The sequence below is a fragment of the Patiria miniata genome, unplaced genomic scaffold (genome assembly GCF_015706575.1).
Source record: "Patiria miniata isolate m_02_andy unplaced genomic scaffold, ASM1570657v1 HiC_scaffold_3, whole genome shotgun sequence".
Classification (NCBI taxonomy): domain Eukaryota; kingdom Metazoa; phylum Echinodermata; class Asteroidea; order Valvatida; family Asterinidae; genus Patiria; species Patiria miniata.
Genome location: NW_024037069.1, coordinates 14,142,913 through 14,156,518, shown reverse-complemented (window position 1 = coordinate 14,156,518; position 13,606 = coordinate 14,142,913). Strand labels below are relative to the sequence as shown.

At 38.2% G+C, this 13,606-nt stretch overlaps 1 protein-coding gene across 1 annotated transcript in view; it reads right to left on the bottom strand.

Moving 5' to 3' along the window:
• LOC119736492 (plexin-A2-like) overlaps positions 1-13,606 on the bottom strand; it is a 42,267-nt gene that overhangs the window by 23,078 nt on the left and 5,583 nt on the right. Inside the window, exons 6-12 of the mRNA XM_038210509.1 lie at positions 12,547-12,715; positions 10,766-10,971; positions 9,550-9,681; positions 8,545-8,646; positions 7,529-7,619; positions 3,153-3,331; positions 465-607 (exon numbers count right to left, since the gene is read on the bottom strand). Coding sequence (XP_038066437.1) covers positions 465-607; positions 3,153-3,331; positions 7,529-7,619; positions 8,545-8,646; positions 9,550-9,681; positions 10,766-10,971; positions 12,547-12,715 — 1,022 coding nt within the window. The remainder of the gene's footprint in view (positions 1-464; positions 608-3,152; positions 3,332-7,528; positions 7,620-8,544; positions 8,647-9,549; positions 9,682-10,765; positions 10,972-12,546; positions 12,716-13,606) is intronic.

Sequence of the window (13,606 nt, the reverse complement as noted above, 5' to 3'; positions counted from 1 at the left end):
AGAGCAAACAGTAAAATCTGCTTATCTGGTAGCAGCAAAGCAGAAAAGGAGAAAAATACATTTTAGCAACACGTTCAATCTGCTTTTTTTGCTATTCTGTTAGCAGAAAAGCAGATGTCCACATTTGAACCTCCATATACGTGAGAATTGTGAACGATTAACCAATAAATGGTAAAAGGCACCGGATTTCGTTGGAGTCCAAATTTTATGTGACACTGGAAAAGTGTTTAAGACCAGCCAGCCGATTTTTATCAACCGTTTAAAACCGGCCACGTGACGGGCTCTCGACCAATAGGAATTGGTAAACAGTCTTATAGGTATTTATGAATAAGTGTTAATTCCACAACTCAGGTTTGGCCGACTAATGTCTCATTAAATACTGAATAGCATTAAAATAATTATTCTGTGTTTGGGATGAAACTTGAAAATGGCACGGACAATACACGTTAACCATCTACCGGTACCTTTCTGCACGTTTGTACTCTATCGTCTGACATGGCATTCCAGCCACCGTGACTTGTTTGATGTCGCTGGCGGCCTGTCCCAGGTTATATCCTTCGATGATCACTCTGGTACCTCCAGCAACATGACCACTCGTGGGGCTGAACTACAGAATTAAAAAAGAAAGAATTGTAAACAGAAACGGATATATATACATAACTTAATCTTGAGGTACATTTGGATTCGTTTGCTTTTATTTCAAAATTTAAGGATGACGTGTGATATCGACTGCTTTACCATGTGGTACAGTCAAATCAGCCCCCATCAGTGATTTGTGGCGCGTTCTTGGAAAAAAAATCTGGAGAAAACGCAAAGCTTACTGGCCTAGTTTCAGATGTAGTTTTTTTAACCAGGGGTTATTTTGGGGGTGCTGAATCTGTGAATGATGGGATACCAAGCTGAATTCTGAGATAAAAGGGGCATTACCGCGAAATAACAAAATATGAATAAAATCATTACTTTTTAAATGTAAGCTTTCAAATTCTTTATGTTACTCATTTCAAGATGCTGATCTTGTATACTCCTAAATCTTCCTAAAATGGCTCGTGCCATATTTTCAATGGGGAGCGCTGATAAAATTCTACAAGCAGGCACACTATATTAACTAAAAGTGTACAAGTGCACCCTTCTCATTTCCCAAATTCTTACATTTTGCTAGTGCATTTTTTTTTATGGAATTTTTTTTGGGGGGGACTAGACACAATTTTTTTGAAAGGAAATGTACTTAAGTTATAAAGGAAATGTTTTGTGCCATTACTCAAAAGACTCAGTGTAATTCAGCTGCTTGGAAAATACACACAGACTCATTGACAAATTACACACATTAAAAAAATCTTCAGTTAAGGCACATGGGTACTTGAGCACCTAGGAATGAACTCAATACAGATTTTATCTAACCGTACAAAACTAAAGCCTTTACTCTCAAAAGCAGTTGATTTTAGAAAACTGCTTTCCCCATACAATGTGCCTTTTATTTCATCATTATCTTAATAGCACTAACCATCATCTTCATCTGCCCTGAATTCCGTAACTTTTGTTTGTTACTGCCTTTTACAAATCCCTTTGCTGGTTCAAGTAATACACAAGATAATCTGACAGTGCACTTAAAAATGTACATGTAGGAGCATAATACCAGAAAAAAATTACAACAGTATAAAATCAACAAACTCTAGGCCTGGTCTAGAAGTTTTCTCAGTTATTTTCAGAACCTTTTCAGAATTTTTTGAAAATGTACAGTTTAAAAACTATTGGCTTTATTTATTTTTGTATTGGTGGTAATGCGGTTTAAGTTTAAAATTTAATAGCTAAATATCAATCACTTTTTTACTGATTTAACACCCACAAATTAGGTAAAATAGCTATGATAATAAATTCTGTCTAAAAATGAAGCACTTGCTCATAAAATCAGTATATTTTTGAAAATTTGCATATTTTTAAACAAAATGCCTCCTTAATCTTAAAAAACCCGGCTTATAAACCATCATCTTCTTTTGCACTAAATTCAGTAGCGTTGATTTGTCACTGTCTTTTACTTCTGTTTCACAGAGTAATGCTTCAAAAAGTCATTTGACAGTGTTTGACAGTGCATTTAAAAATGTAGAAGTACACCAACACAATTGATTAGATTGATTTATTTAGCTGTTTTTAAGCTACTTGAAATGAGCTAAATGAAGAGTTTAAAAATCTACAGTTACAAAAGTAATCCTTTTTATTCGTTTGTTTTTATTTCGCGGTAAAGCCACTTTAATCTCAGAATTCAGCTTAGTATCCATCATGTTCAGATTCAGCACCCCCACATTAGGTTAAATAGCTACGTTAACCAACTTCTACTCAAAATGTATCGCCTGCACTACAATAAAGACTTTGCGGATTGCGATCACACGAATAATGAGTAACCATGCTCCTAGCCGACATCCTGACATGCTTCACAAGGATTTCTCATGAACAGAAACAATAACCCTTTTTTTACGACCTTGCTGTTATTCCCACAAATCACGTGTTGGGGTCATGGAAAGTGAGTGGAAGTGCGCGCAAGATGTTTCCCCTCGCTTATACGCTCGTCTGGTGTTTTGTTCACAACTGGTTTTAGGAGTGAAAAGCTTGAATAACCATAATTTCTCACTTCGTATGCATGTGGAGATTTTCAGTTTATATTTATAGCTGTCAAATCATAGCGACTTGCCAGTTACTCAAACAACGGACTCCATTGGTTTTTGGCGGGAAACGAAAAAGTTATTGGAACTTAACTCTTTGAAAGATCTTTCTGAAAGTTTACCCACTTTTAATACTCATATTTTCGTTAGCTGCATACTATTCCCAATCGCTTTGAAAATTCCTACAATGATAGGAAATCTGATTTGTATAGACAAATACAATGTTACGCAAAACTACCATTTTCGTGACAAAAACAATCGCTTTAGTGACAGGCAGCAATAGGCCACATGGGCAAGAATACCTTTGTATTCCACAAATAAAATGGCCGACTTTGGAATATGTAATATGACGTGGATCGGAGCTGTTAAAGGTTTTCGTTAAAGCAATGACTCCAACGATTCCGGCGTGGAATCGCCCAAGCCTATGTAGCATTTTTCAGCACAAATCTCTGATTCTTTTACAAGCTATTGGCTTTCAAAAACTCCATAAATACCTACCGAGGTGATGTGTGGATCAGGGCACAAGTCCTGTCCACTCAGCCAACCCTGCCTGTCTGTGCACGCCGTCGTTATGCTACACATCTGAGACGGTTTACACCAACCGCAAGAGAATTTGGCATCGGCCAGGAGACATTTGCCGCAATTGGTCCGTTTGACCCCACACTTATACAAAGTCACTGTGTAAAGTTATTCAACAACATGTTATTACAAGTATGAAAGTAAAAATTGTCAAAGTTTGTGTCATTTTGGGTTGTTTTCATGCAAGTATTTTTCTTTGATTGCTCCCCCATTCTGTGCCAGAAAAGTGGTTACTGCTTTCATCCAGAGGTTCAGTTAATTTTAAGTCAGAATTCTGGATGAAGGCAACTTATTCATCTATTCTACATTCATTTAAGCATTTTGAAGATGCATTTCCAGCCCAATGTAAAGCAACAGTATTAATATGAAGCAGGGCCTCGCAAAAACAGACCATACAGGCCTATGCAGCTCTTGACAATCACCATTTTATGTGGTTATCAGCAATGTGCATCTCACATGCATCTCACAATGGTGACAGGCTAATGACATGCTAATATTTTCAGATTTTAAGTTCGTAACTTGGGTTTCATTTGGATGTACTTAACCCGCTCAGCCAAAGAGAAGCTTGTTCAAGCCCTCATTTCTTCTCATTTGGATCTTTGTGACTCTTTGTTACCCCGTAACCAACTAGCTTGCTCAAGACTAAACAAATCCGCTGCTCGTATTGTGACCCTGATACCCTCTAGAGCCCATATCGTCCCCAATTTTGCAGTCTCTGGGCTGGCTCCCTGTTGCTGACCGGATCAAATACAAGCTTGTTTTTCATTGTCTGCGTGCTTAAGCTCCTGAATACAACGTAGGGTTATTAACTCCATACAATCCGTCCAGGGGTTTGAGATCTTGTGATGCTTCTTTGCTTCAGGCGCGGTTCTACGGGGTGGCTGGGGGGGGGGGGGGCTGTAGCCCCTCCCCCAAAAAAATTGTCTAGCCCCCCCAAAATAAATTCCGTAAAAAAAAATTGCATTAGCAAAAAGAAAGAATTGTGATGTACATGCGAACGGTCTCCCCCTTAAGAAGAAATAGCCGTGACAAGGGTGCATTAGTTAATATAGTGTGAATGATTTTAGGATTTTATTGGTGCTCCCCATTGAAAATATGGCATGAGCCCGAGCCCCCCCCCCCCCCCCCCCCACCTCGCCATCTATTGATTTTCGGAGGCCGAAGTGTCTGGAAAAAATAACCGGTCAACATTTCAGCACACCTCCCTGAAAAAAAATCTGGATCCACCGTGCTAGCCCCCCAAAAATATTGGTTCTAGAACTGCGCCTGCTTTGCTTGTTGTCCCTCATACTTGCACATCCTGGGGAGATCGATCCTTTTCTCACGAGGGTCCTTATCTTTGGAACAAATTGCTTCTCGATATTCGTTATCTGTCATCTGTCTCTCAATTTAAAGTTGCCCTGAACTCTTATTTTACTCGTTCCAGAACGCTCACAATATTTTTGTTTAGTTATTCATGAATTTAATTTGTTTTTTGATTTTCTGATTTTTTTACACTTGGGTCATTCCATGTCAGACCAACGCACTTTTTTACCTCATGTCTTCCGATTTTAATAAAAATTGCTGTGCTTGTAGGTCCTAATGAGCAATGAATACACACCAATTTTTAGCCCGATCCGACCTACCATGTGGTCAGGGCAGAAGCCACAAAAAAATGGCATTTTTAGAGTAAAATACCACCCTTTTGGTATAAATATGTCAAAACTATGGCAATTTTCATCCAATATATGTGAATTTGGTTTTAAAATAATGAGGATTGCATGCTCAAATCACTTCTTTTGTCAAAATTAAATTTTGTGAAAAGTAGGTCACGTGACCTTTAATATGCTATCGTGACCTTGTCCCAATTTTTGTAATAATGTATCATTCCGAAAATCAACGAAATAAAAATAACTTGCTAGAGCATGTCTTCCTCTATCAGAATCTACTAAAAATCAGTTGGGGTCTTCAAAATTTACAACTTTATGACTACTTTTGTACAGTTAGTAGGTTACAAATGAGTCAATTTATAGACTTTACATAAGAAATTCACCAACACAACTTACTATTCTGTTTCTAAAGTTACTAAAATTAATCTAGATTTTTATGTATAAAGTACAAAGCCAGGAAAAACAAAATTCCACCTTCTGATTCCAAAGAAACTGTCTAATCAGAATATCTGGACTCGGAGTGTGCTAACCACTAACAGTAACCAGGCCTTCACCCAGTACAGCGGACTCACGTCCAGGTGAAATTCACCTCAAAGGAACAAAATGCCAAGTCTGTGAGAGTCATTAAAGTTCAAGAAGCACAGTGATGAATGAGTAAAGGTAACTTTGATTGTAATATTAAGTATTATCTTCAAGCAAACTTGAATCCTAGACCCTGATTAGTCCATCTATAGCAACAACTGTGTGATTTTATATAATATTGCACAGCTATATTGCACCCCAGATATTAAAAATGTACGTGTACATATGTTGTGTTATTTCCTGCAGAACGGACCAAAACACTACATGTATGCACGTACATCTTCACTGCGTGTACACATTTGATATCAAGTTTGCTTGAAGATAAATTGGTTATAAATCCCACTTGCGCTCGTGGAACACGGAATTATGTAGTGCATCGAGTGGCATATGGGTCACAGCAGCATTGCATTATTTCATATTCCAAGCGCGCTCGTGGGATAACTAATTATCAGTGGCACCCAGGAGGGGGGGGGGGGCCTTGAACCCACCCTCAATTTGTTTGTTTGATTTTATTCTAGTTTTTGTTGGTCCAATCTTTTACAGAAATTTGAACAAAAAACGATTTATGACCCCCCGCCCCCCCCCCCCCACCAAAAGCCAAATCCTGGGTGCGCCACTGCTGATAATTTACACTATGAGTCTGGTTAGACCTCATCAGCCCTCAGAATGAGAAATTCACAAACCAAGATATATTTTAGTAACTTTAGAAACAGAATAGTAAGTTGTGTTGGTGAATTTCTTATGTAAAGTATATAAATTGACTCATTTGTAACCTACCAACTGTACAAAAATAGTCATAAAGTTGTAAATTTGGAAGACCCCAACTGATTTTTAGTAGATTCTGATAGAGGAAGACATGCTCTAGCAAGTTATTTTTATTTCGTTGATTTTTGGAATGATACATTATTACAAAAAATGGGTCAAAGGTCACGATAGCATATTAAAGGTCATGTGACCTACTTTTTTCACAAAATTTAATTTTGACAAAAGAAGTGATTTGAGCATGCAATCCTCATTATTTTAAAACCAAATTCACATATATTGGATGAAAATTGCCATAGTTTTGACATATTTATACCAAAAGGGTGGTATTTTACTCTAAAAATGCCATTTTTTTGTGGCTTCTGCCCTGACCACATGGTAGGTCGGATCGGGCTAAAAATTGGTGTGTATTCATTGCTCATTAGGACCTACAAGCACAGCAATTTTTATTAAAATCGGAAGACATGAGGTAAAAAAGTGCGTTGGTCTGACATGGAATGACCCAATTGTAATGCGCCATGAGCGTCATTTTTGACAGATACTGGCGCGTTATAAATTGTTTTTATTATTATTATTATTATTATTATAACGCCTTGACGACATTGATGGCAGTTTTTCAAAACTCGACTTCGTTTCCGATTTCGCTTTATCGCTTGTAGCTTTTAATGTTCTAATCAATTTTTTTAATAAATCACTTGCTTCGTAAGATTATACAGTTATAATAATAGAGTTTGATGTTGCTGTAAGATAACATTGACTAATGTTGATCGGGAATCTTCAAAATTAGGCACCAAAATAGCACTGTTAGTAGGCGGAGCTGAATGAAGACCGAGTTTTGGAAAATCTTGGTAACGGTCGTCAAATTCAAAAGTGTACATGACGCAGCAAAAAGTTCGCCCATACGATCCGAGTATGTTTGATGCACAAAATCGTTGTTGAATTTCAAGTTTTCTAAATGAAAGCAATGAATATTAATTATCAACTCATTAAAAAAAAAATAAGCAATTAGCAGTTAATTAAAGCTATATTATACTCGGAAATACTCGGGCGCTATCCGAGTGTCCACGAAACGAATTCGGCAAACTTCGGAAATTTTCGGAAAAGGGAGGAATTCCTCCTGTTTTAGTCACGTGACGTAAATTGTAATACAATGTATTACCGGAGGCTACCGAACCTAAGATTCATCATGAAAAGTCAGAAACTGTTGGTATGGGAACCAGACTAACATTCTGTTCGGTTTTGGATGGATCTGGTATGGTGGGGGTTCACGGGTCTAAACACTAAACTTCTTGATTATTTTACCAGTTAACATGGTTGGGTTGTCCAGAACAAAACTGCTCCCGCGGATCTGTAAGTCAGCAATGAGGACTTTCTCATCCATGATGTAGTTGTACTGTTTGACAAGAAATGAACACCCTTTAAATTATTGGAACAACTAATATCCACTTTACATGTAAGTCTAAGAGATATTAACAACTTCCTTCTTCCATGTTCCGTGAAAACATGTTAATCAGGGAAAAGAGCCATTGCTCCGTGTTTTCATCCCCGTTAAAGCCTGTTTCCTCATTCACACGTACATGTACACAAAAGAACAGGTTCGGGGATGTTCAAGTAACCATCATTTAAACATTACTACTATGACTGGTCTCTTTAAAATGTTTTGTATAATTGTGTAACTTTAATTATGAAAAACATCATTATAGGTAAAGAATGCAACACATTGAAAGTTAACCTTTATATATATAAATATATATTCTATATTTTAACCACACCCAGCTGCTATAGCCTATTACATAGAACACCCCTGGTAATCCTTCCCTGATGTATTTTTCACAATATATAGTAATAAACTATTTGAATCTTAGCAAGATAGAATGATTACTAGAATAGCATATAATTAAAACTATTTCAGAAATACCGGCATCCTTTGTAAAGAATACCAGATCCTGAAAGGACTTGTTGTATGAGATTTTTATTCTCATCTAAGATATTAAACTCAATCCACCCTGAAGAGAATGCTGTATTATTCAGAGCTCATGTTTCTGCACTGAAAATATTGATATTCACATTATCTGTATACATGTGCCTCATTCCAAATGAATTACCTTCTTTGTTTTATATACATCATAGCAAAACATGTGCTCAATTTAATTCTGTATCGTACTTGCTGTAAATTAGTGTCGAATTTTGACAAAGATCAAAACGGAATGTACTAGTGCATTTTGCCGGATCAGTTTTGTGTCTGTTACCATCACCCTCTGTCTTTTTGATAATCACCAGATTCTTGATAAACCATTCTTAGGAATCTACTTGCTCACCTTCATATATGCGCAAAGAATTTGTGTGTCACTGAGTACGATGCCTGCAGTCGTTTTCTCCGTCGCCCATTCTTTGTGCCTTAGTACACACGTGTAACCAGACTATGGAAGAAATATAAGTTAATTAAAGACTTGCATTGAAGTGGCTGACAGTGTTAAACAATCCAACTACAGTAACCGAATACATCAAGATGGAGACAAACAAGCAGTAAATAACGTCTCGCCCGCCTGTCTCCAGCTCGACTGATTATTTACTGCGGACATGGTGGATGCTGCAAAGTATTGAACAATTCTTCTCGGAAAGAATATGATGATTTGTCAGGCTACAAATGAATCAAATTTTTAAAATGTTCACAATTCAATATAAAAAAATACAGTTTACCTATTCCTATTGGTCAAAAGCCCGTCACGTGGGGGGTTTTCTCTAAACGGTTAATAAAACGCCGACTAATTTCAAACACCGCTTTTTTCCCCAGCACTGCTGCGTTCTGCGCCACATTGCGCGGTATATAAGGAGATTTGTAGTACTACTCGCGCAAGGCACATACCATAAACATATAGAGGTGTTTCACGAAGCATGGAAGTAAAATTCTTGAACAAAATCGTTAAAAATTATAATGTTGTCTTTCTTTGACTTTCTGATCGAAAAGTATTTATGAATGGATTTTTCTGTGTGGTGTTTCATTTTGGACTGCTAGATGCATTAAATAGCAATTTAAAGGCAGAGTGGACAATTTGCAGCTATCAAGATAGTAATGACACTAACATCCCTGTGACATTAGTCCTTCTGATGGCATGCTGTCATTTTGAAGAAATCCGTCAGAAGTTCATTCACAAGTCCGGTTATAAGTGAACAATACACAATGGAATGCCTTTGTCAAAGCTCATTGGAATATTTTGTGAGTTGAAATAGGACCAGAGGACCTTTGATAGACAAGTGATGAACTCGGCTACAAAACTGAATCAAACGTCGTGTAATAGTTACTTTTCAGCGTTTGCCCTTACCATTACAGGGAGTCTGGCAACATTCACTGTCAAAAGTTGAAATTCTGGTTCCCCAGCTGGAATGAGAATTTCTGGAGTGTCTTCAATCCTTGGGCAGTAATCTTTTCCCTTCATGTCTGTGTCTATTTGCACCTGTAAATTGATAACATAAACTAATAATTAATTTTGTGTACCTTCCGATACAATCTCTGTCGTCTAATAGTTGCAACCACTTATATGGAGTCGTGGCATTTCAATTTTGACCACCTTTTTTTTTATCGGACTAAACCAAATTGTATAGCTGACTATCTTTCAGTTGTGTGCCAGTTTTGGCATGACCGATGAGAATGTGCATATCACATTTACAACTAGTAATATGTGATAATCAAAACACATTTGACATTTCAAAACTTCATTCATGAGCAATGGGATACTTTTTAGACGTTGGTGGCAGCCAACACACCGGCCCTTTTTCCATCGTTTGCGTTATTAGGACGTCCACTTTAGCTTGAGGTAAACAATGCTGCCACCAACGTCTCAAAAGTCTCCCATTGTCCTGAATCTCATAGGCCTATATCTCGGATATGATTGAAAACAAAACAGTAAAATGTTTATATCGTAGCACGGTAATGATTTCCCAATGCCCGTACTAGCCAACGTAATTATGTCTTGGAGATTGTAACTACCTAGGGGGTGTGCAAAATCGTATTGAAATCGGAGGATTCAGGACTGTTATAGGGCTATAAGTCTGGCATTCTTTGACAACATAATTGTCTTTAAACTCTCTGTATACTGTGAGTCTAAATAGTGATTCAAAATAGTACTTGCTAGAGATTGTCTTGAATGTCATAGGCATTGCTTTGATTCCATAGGCATTGCTTTGATTCCATTTAAAGGCTGTTAATAAATGTATTTAAAATGTTTAAAAAGGTTTTACCCAATGATTCCAATATTTATCTAATATTTTGGGAGTAAATCAAATACAATTTCAGTTGATTGTCAGGGGAATCACTAGGGTGGGTGGGTCTGTCGGCATATATGCAACCAAACTTTGGGTCACCTGTTGTCTGAAAGTTCGATTTTGCGGTGGCTGGGTGACAAAGTACCTAGCCAACTTCTAGCAAGGAGTAGTCAGTCAAATATTTTATCACACCATCCCCTCTTCAAATAGATTTGGCGCGCCTACATCATTTTTCTTTCCTTATAGTTATTTTTTCCAAATGAAAGTCATTTTCACCTGTTGTCCAACGATGACAGCTGAGGCAATGCAGCTGCTAGCGTTGCCCATGCACCTGTTCTCAAAGACACACCAGTTGCACAGGTAGTCGGCCACACATTGGGTGCAGCTATCAAAGGCACTGCAGTCGTAGAAGTCAAAGGTCGTGTTGACGATGAGTTTGTTGGTCTCAGTGGAATGGAGGGAGAGTGTCACCATCAGGACGCCTGGAAACAAAAACCAAGAAATAAAAATAAAACAATATTAACAGCAAAACATGAACACTATACCGCACATTTAATCGAGAGGCCAATTAAATGGTGCTGTCCAGTACATTAGCACATGTATTACATTGTATGACATTACATAAAATTGTATCACATTTAATGACATTGTATTACACTTGTATTACATTGTATTTATTTCCTGACAAATTTATAAGGTTTTTTTTTATAAACAGCAGCACTGACTTAGGATTGACTTGTTTCAAGTTATTTAAAATGTTGTTTATTTAGATGCCTTCCAGATAAACAAACGAAATTCAGGATTGGGCCATTTCAGGGAGAGGAGGGTGCAACAACAATCTGAGATGCAATCACATTAAAGATAAAATAGGCCTATGTTTGATTTTCAAACTGGGTAGTTATTAAAATCAGAGAACTGCATGCACAGGGCTAGGACTTTCTATCATTCGTTTGCTCAAACGGGGGGGGGGCGGCAGACCCGTCGGATTTTTGTTTATGTCCGATTGTTGCGGACAGGCGGACATAAAGTAATTATTATTACTGTATATTTGGGGGGGGGTGTCAGAGCGGGGGGGGGTGTCAGAGCGGGGGGGGGGGTCCATTGCCCAAATGGAGCGTCTCCGAGTGAATATCAAGATGTATATGGTGATACCTAGGATAGCAAGAACCGTCTTTCATCACCGACACACATTCACGCATAAGTCCAGAGACATGCTAAGTTGAACCCTCGACGTTTATCGCATCATTGGATACACTGCCCGGTGCGCGCTTATCTTAATTGGAGTACCAGTTGCTAACTCACTTCATCCAATGTTTTAATATATTTCCATTTCACAATTTGAGCCAGTTGAAGGATGTTTACGATGGTTTATTCCCGAGTCCTTGGACCTTGTATTTTTTTCAGGTTTCAACGTCTCTTATAATTGGCTAAAAAAAAGAGATATAATAACAAAATGTGGCAACATTGACTGACAGCAGTATTTTCTGGTTGTATCATGGATGTGTTTGTCAATAAAAAAAAGTCTGAAAATGTGACAATATATGCTTTTGTATGACTTTCTATGTTCATAGTGTGATTCTTTGCAATTTAAGCACATAGTTTTCGGATGCAAAATGGTCTCCACATTTTCATTTCCCAAAATAAGTACCCTACAACTTGCGATTCTTTACAACTGAGTATGCAAAAATGTGTGTGCTATACTCAGTTTTGTGAGAGGGGAAACAGGGACGGATCCAGGTTTGGATCAAGAGGGGGGAGGGTGTTGGCTGCCAAGAAGCGCGGGGGAAGGGGTGTTATCAGGCATTTGCTGTGTTTTTCTGCATGTTTTCTATATTTTTGCAGCCCAAGAGACACCCTAACATCCTCTGTAGTTCTGCCAATGGGAAATAGGCTTTTGGGGTTTACGTTTTCATCTGTCTTGAAAAATATGAATTCCACAAGGACAAATCAGTTTTTAAAAGAAAGACGGTTCTGGTTTGTGTTTTGCATGCTTTATAAAAATAAAAGTGGCTATTTTGTTTTGTTTTACTACTGTTCTCCGCAATCTCCAGTTTTACCTTGCACTGTTGATGGCAGTTGATGAATAGGGGGCGTTAAGCATCGGACGGAGGATGTGGTGGTTGTGAAGACGACCGTGGCAGGCTGGGGTAGATCTCCAAACTTACACATGTACATGAAGCTAGTGGTCGGATCCAGTTGGGGTAGGCCTCTGGTTGTCAGAGTCAACTATACAAACAAACAAAAATAGGAAAATAATTTACGGGTGTGACCCAAACGGGTATTCAGAGCTACGGCTACGTATATTGTTCCAAGTAGTTGTACTTGACAAGGACTTGGGCAATAGCTCTAACAAGAAAATAATGTAAGGCCATGTCCTCAATAGTATTCCGAGCTACGGTTGCGTGTATTGTTAAAATGTGCCCACATCCAAGTACACGTAGCTGTAACTATGAACCTAGAAAAGTAGACAATGGCTCTAGAAAAGAGATTCGGATGCAGCCTCCCTGTAGAGCTGTCCGTTTTCGAGTAATTTAGTATTCGATTACTTAAAAGTGCATTTGACCACATATTTGGATATTCGAAACTGCCACCTGCAACTTTGTGCCACGCCAGTCAAAAGTCACACGCAGAGCGCACAAGTTAACATTTGCGTGCGGCGATCGAAATTGGCCGCTGGAGTGTCTTGCAATTAAATGATTTTACAACTGTCGGGGGCCTTAACCTGCTTCAGGATAGGAACAGTTACCACAACCTCCGTCGACAAAAAAGCTATCGTCAACAAAACAAGGTACCGTCGACAAAAAATGTGGCAAGTGACAATAAAGCACGGCAACTTTACGATAATATAACATCACCATCGTGTGTGTATGTGCCTAGCTGTTAGTTTTCGAATATTCCAAAAAGCAAAAAGCTTACCGAATATTCGGTTGGCGATCGAATGTTTGAATATTCTGTGGCTAAAAATCACTTCAGTCAGTGGACTTGAGACCAGGGCCCATTTTCATAAAACCGCTAAGCAGCCAATAATGTAAAGCAGATTTATGTGCGAATCAAACCAAAAATGGGAAAAACTCACAAGCAATTTACATTGCATGACATTTTGGCCGGTTACCTGCT